General features: G+C 44.8%; 1 protein-coding gene across 2 annotated transcripts in view; it reads right to left on the bottom strand.

Moving 5' to 3' along the window:
* The window catches only part of podxl (podocalyxin-like), a 24,535-nt gene extending 19,187 nt beyond the window's left edge, over positions 1-5,348 (bottom strand). For both annotated transcript variants that reach the window (XM_080518060.1, XM_080518061.1), the window contains exon 1: positions 4,966-5,348. In XM_080518060.1, coding sequence (XP_080374186.1) covers positions 4,966-5,008 — 43 coding nt within the window. In that variant the 5' untranslated portion in view covers positions 5,009-5,348. The remainder of the gene's footprint in view (positions 1-4,965) is intronic.
* Positions 5,349-5,682: the final 334 nt, after the last annotated feature.

The raw sequence follows: 5,682 nt of genomic DNA, 5'->3' as shown, positions 1-5,682 counted from the left end.
AGGAAGAGGAGGAGGAGGGTGAAGAGGAGGAGGAGGAGGAGGAGGGTGAAGAGGAGGAGGAGGGTGAAGAGGAGGAGGAGGAGGGTGAAGAGGAGGAGGAGGAGGAGGAGGGTGAAGAGGAGGAGGAGGAGGAAGAGGAGGAGGAGGTCCGTGGTGGTACCAGCCTCCACTCTGATTAATGGCCACCTGGTGTGCAGGGCGGCGTGCTGGATGGACAGAGGGAGTGCGAGGTCACAGCGGAGGTTAGGCCAGCTGGCCTGTCTGATGAAGGCTTCAGTTCCTCCCAGAAGAAAGAGAGCCTGAGCTGAAGCAGCTCCTCCGTCTTCATTTCTCCACCGTTTAAGGCTTCCAGCACTGAATGTCCAAAGCGTTCCAGAACGGTTTCAATAATATGGCGTCTTGCTCAACTGGACAATTCAAGAGACCATCTGTCTTTCGTCGTTGGAAAGTTTGAACACATTTATTGAGCATTTCTAAAAACAAAATGGATGAAAATCCAACATATACATTAAAAATGCCTCTAAATCTCTCTGAAGATGTTGGAATGGTTCAATTTGACTTGTTTCACATTTGCTGGGTGTTGTCCTACAATAAAATGCGTTAATTTAAAAAAACAAACCTAAAAACACCTGAACTCTGATTCTTGCATTGGTCATGTGCTTGAAATGGACAATCTGGAACTCCGACTAGTTCTATCTTACAAAAATGTTCCCAAAGGGGCAAAACGTGTTACTGTTGATTGAAATTGGGACGTTGAAGTCTGAGCGTTAGTCGTTCTTTAAAGGCCCAGGAGAAACCAGTTCCTGGATCTGTTCTTTAGTGTGTGATTCTCACACTATGGGGTTGTGGTTAGCACTTAGCAGCTAGCATGCTAGCCTCATAGCCAGAGTCTGATTCAGACTGAGTCCGGTCTCTGGAGTCTTTAATTCTACAATAAACTAATGGTAGTGTGTTTCAGGCCCTGTCCAAATGACAGCGCCATTTTATGTTTCCGCCGTGTTCTTGGCCGATCATCCTCAAGGTGTAGCGCTTTAGGAGCCTGATCATTGTTTATTTTTGATAAGTTGAGTGGAGAAATCTGAGCTTTGAGGTGTGGATGGACAAGTCGCACATTAGCTGAAAAAGATGATGATGTCATCCGCCCACCTCTCGACCCGATTACCACGACGAGCCTTTCCGCAACATCACTGAACAAAAACCATGCGGACCTTCAGCCTGAGCGGCTCAGGCGCTTTAGTTGAATGAGGAGAGAGGCTGAATTTGGCATTTTCTCTGTTTTTGCATGCTCTGTGTTTTCTTCTCCATTTTTGGTGTACTTCTGTGGCAGCATGATAGCGCCACCTACAGGCCTGGAAAGTGTTCTACATTGTTTTGAGCAGTTTTCATGGTGTGGTATGGAGGCAGATGTTTCCCGTGTGGATGGGTGACATTTTCAGACTGACGGGGAGGAAATGTGGCTTTGGCTGGTGTGGCGTGTCGAGTGTTGATACGTTTCAATGTGCTTTTTATCAGCAGAGTCGACTTTGACACGTTTCAGTGTGAGAAACTGTGTTTCCGACCAAACTGAGTGTGAGTCTGGTCTCAAACTGGCCCATCATGGTCACAGACCTGGACTTCACCACTTTCACTACCCAGATTTGGCTCCGGAGCGTCTCCTGCCGCCACGCCCTGCTTGGGAACTGGGACGTTGATAAAGTTTCCTATTGTTTGTCCGTTCTCTTCCATGCGCTGCAGACAGCAGACCAATGTGCCGGGCTGGTGTCCGGACAGAGCCGGAACCCCCAGCCGCCCGCTATCGTGTCGGAAACGGACAAGTCGTGAACCAGCAAACCCACAAGAAAGGATGGTCGGCGCTGGGGTCAGGAAGTCCTGGAAGCCACTGATAAGTGATGATACGGACTTCTTCCTACGGTTCAGTCTGCTCAGGAATCATGTCAGCAGTGACATCACCGTCACAACATGCTAATAGCATGAACGTAGCTGGAGAAGAAAGTCTGAAGAAGGTAAATTCAGGATAGACGTGAAAATAAGGCCAGTTTTCACTTCTTTTGTTCCCCTTTGATCTTCCTGGATCCAGGAGAGTCATGGAGAACATCAGTAACACTTGATAATCGTAATACAAATCATGGAGCTACAGTTAGCTGCCCCTTAGCAATCAGAAATGTCGTGGTGCCTCCTTCAATGCTCAGTGGGTATTATGCCGTTTGCTTCATTAAAAATCAAATGGAGACACTACAGTTAGCAAGAAATCCCTGCTCGTAGCCAGAAAATACTGTTCGCAAAATGTGCGGAAATGTTTGAATACAAACCTTGCTAAAGGAAACATTTGATTAATCAACTACAAAGGTACAAATGACGCTAATTTCCATTATTTGAAGAAAGTTTGGACAGGCAGCCATGGAGTCCTTGTTCTCGTCTCTGTGCTAAGCTAGGCTAACAACTACTAACTTCATACATACCAAAGATATGCAAGTATTGGTATCAGACTTTTAGCTAACTCTTGGAAAGAAATTAAACTATGAATTTTTAACTATATCCAAAGACTTGTGTCTTACTTCAAGCAGTGTTAGAGTGGATGCTGTATATGTTGTCACTTAAAAGACTCAAATAAGCACTTGATTGTCTCTTTGTCAAAACAGTGTAAACATGTAGAGAAGCTCCACCTAAACTGTGTGAACAGGCCTCCTCCACGGTCAACAAACACCCTGATGCTCCTTCACACACCACAATAACGCTTCAGCCTTTTATTTTCGGAGAAAAAAAAAGTGCTGACTGGCTTTGGATGCGGGTTGGGGGGAATGTGTGGAACTTTCTTTTCACATGGTCAAGAAATGAGTCTGGAGCGGCGTGCAGCCGTGGCGAGAGAGCGGCAGGTGCATAATTAAAGAAAAACACTTTCAGCCGAGGAGGGGGGGGGATTCATTATTCAGCCTCTTTCTGTGTGTGTGTGTGTGTGTGTGTGTGTGTGTGTGTGTGTGTGTGTGTGTGTGTGTGTGTGTATCCATGTGTTTGACAGAGGACTGTGTGTGTGCGTGCGTGTGCGTGTGTGTGTGTGTGTGTGTGTGTGTGTGTGTGTGTGTGTGTGTGTGTGTGTGTGTGTGTGTGTGTGTGTGTGTGTATCCATGTGTTTGACAGAGGACTGTGTGTGTGTGTGTGTGTGTGTGTGTGTGTGTGTGTGTGTGTGTGTGTGTGTGTGTGTGTGTGTGGTAGAGGGGCAGATGTTTCAGTCTGTATAGTTCAGAGTGAATAAAGTGGCCTTTTTGCAGATTTCTCAGAAAAACAGGAGAAAAAACTTAAATCTCAATGACAAAGAGCAAAATAACCCCAGAAAATCCAGCGATTCCACTTCAGAAAACCAGGAAAAGAAGACAAAATAATGAATAAAATGCTGACCAGATTTATCACTCCATCACATTTTGGCATCTTGTGCACATTTAAACTCACTTTTCTCTGCAGTGGATCTTTCTGTGTACCTCTAAACCTATAGCTCGTGTCATGTGAAATGAATACCAGTTACACATGATGTACATGTACAAGAGCAGAAACATTGTATGAATGCAAAGTGGAATTAATGCAAAGGCCACACCCGCTCATCAACATACAAAAGCCTTTCAAAGCAGTGTGCAGTTTTTCAGACCTGATAAATGTGAAAACTGGAAAGACAGGAAAAGTGTGAGACTCTTGGGGGGTCCACTCTCCTGAAAGACCATGGAGGGTTAATTCATGTTAAAAGTGCAGCAGAAAAAACCCCTGCTGTGGTTTTGAATGCTAAGTGAACGACGTCGGTCTCGCCAATAATACAAGATAAGTGATAATCACAAGCTGTTTAGATCTGTCAACAAATTCACGACAAAAAACTCAACACTGCATTTTCATTTAGTTCAAATACGAAACAGACGAGGCAGGAGAAAGAAAAATATTCCTTTTGAAAATAAATTTGCTGCATTTTAATCTAACCTCAGTCCTTTTCAAGAGATTAACTCATTAACCATGTTTTACTGCAGGATCATGAAATTAATTAGATCTGTATTTAGATGAAGTTTTAAAAAGTGTCAGTTTACATGTTTTTGTCTTCCTTAATCTCACATTCTTGCCTGTTTTGGCTCTGTTAGCACAAACAACACACGGACTAAACTGAACTGTTAAGGAGGGACAATAGTTGAAATATCATCAGATCTGAAGTGAAGGTGACCTGGAGCCTGAGTGGAGCTGGGAGTGGGCGTGGCCACCGTAGTGGGTTTGATCAAGTTAGGAATTAGAAAGTCAGCTCACATCAGATTTTTATACCAAATCTGGATTTAAAGAGACACACATTTAGATTTTTGCTCTCAGTGACTAAAAGTGCCAATCAGTCACAAACTGCAGCTGATAAAACAGTAATGAGCTTTAAATGAACATGAATGACCAGAATAAATCTTCACTATGAGTAAAAACTGGATTAAATCCTCAAACTTCTACTCTTTAAGGGTCCAAATCAGTTCATTCATTCTATAGAATTTGGAATCAAGTCATACCAACCAGCTTGATACTATTAAACATTAATTTTACCTGCATCAAAACTCTTCTCATCTATTTACTGGCTTTCATTTGGAAATATATTCACATATTGTTGCACAAATGTTGTGTTAAAACTTATTTTATGATTTTAAAATCATCTTCATCACACTTTTAACAATTTCACTCATAATAAAGTGTTGAAATTATTAGTTTTATCCACAAGCTTCTCAGGAAACAAGTGAGAAAACAGAGTTTTAACTTCAAAAGACTGAATGTTAAAGAAAGTAAGTCTGAATGTAAGTATGTGTGCATGTATGGCAGCCAGGAGCGAAGCAGGTGTGTGCAGTGCAGTGGACTCACCGAGCGAAGCAGGTGTGTGCAGTGCAGTGGACTCACCGAGCGAAGCAGGTGTGTGCAGTGCAGTGGACTCACCGAGCGAAGCAGGTGTGTGCAGTGCAGTGGACTCACCGAGCGAGAGCAGGAACCACGTGATCCTCAGAGTCGCTCTCATCCTGGCTGTGCTTCATGCAGCTCTGTGGCCCTTCAACCTGCAGCTCTGTGGCCCTTCAACCTTCCGCCCCGAGGCCCTTGGAACATCAGCTCCCTGGCCTCTGTGGCCCCTGCAGCAGGAGATGCTGCAGCTGATGGTGAAGCCTCTCCTCTTCACTTTGTATCTCTCAGGAAAAGATCTCTCCTCACTTCCAGTTGATCTTCTTCCTTCTCCTCTGGAACTGAAAGCCAGGAATGCTTTTGTGTGTGAGTGTGTGTGTGAGTGTGTGAGTGTGTGAGTGTGTGTGCAGAGGATTTGGGGGGTGTTTCTCCGTCTCCTTGGCTGCAGCCTCGCTCCTCGGTGTGAATCTGAGCTGTGTGCACAGCGGCCGCCGGGCCCTGCCTCCCTTATCAGCAGCGAGCAGGGGCTGAGCCAGGCCGGCCCAATCCCCTCCGCTCTGCCCCACAACACTTTGAATAACAAAGGAAGCCCCCCCCCCTCCCCCCCAATATGCCACTTCCTAAAACGGAGCCTGAATCAAGGACGCATCAGGCCTGGGGGGTCCACGTCTCAAAGAACTTCTGCAAGCTAAAGAAAATCACCAAGCTACAAACACATTGCAGTTCCAAGTACTGATTCATTTATTGTTCTGTTAATTCAAACCTCACATTAAACAACAAAGTCTTTAAAAAAGT

The sequence above is a fragment of the Blennius ocellaris genome, assembly GCF_963422515.1.
Source record: "Blennius ocellaris genome assembly, chromosome: 22".
Classification (NCBI taxonomy): Eukaryota; Metazoa; Chordata; class Actinopteri; order Blenniiformes; family Blenniidae; genus Blennius; species Blennius ocellaris.
Note: the sequence above shows the minus strand (reverse complement) of the source record. Positions and strands in the feature narration are given on the sequence as shown.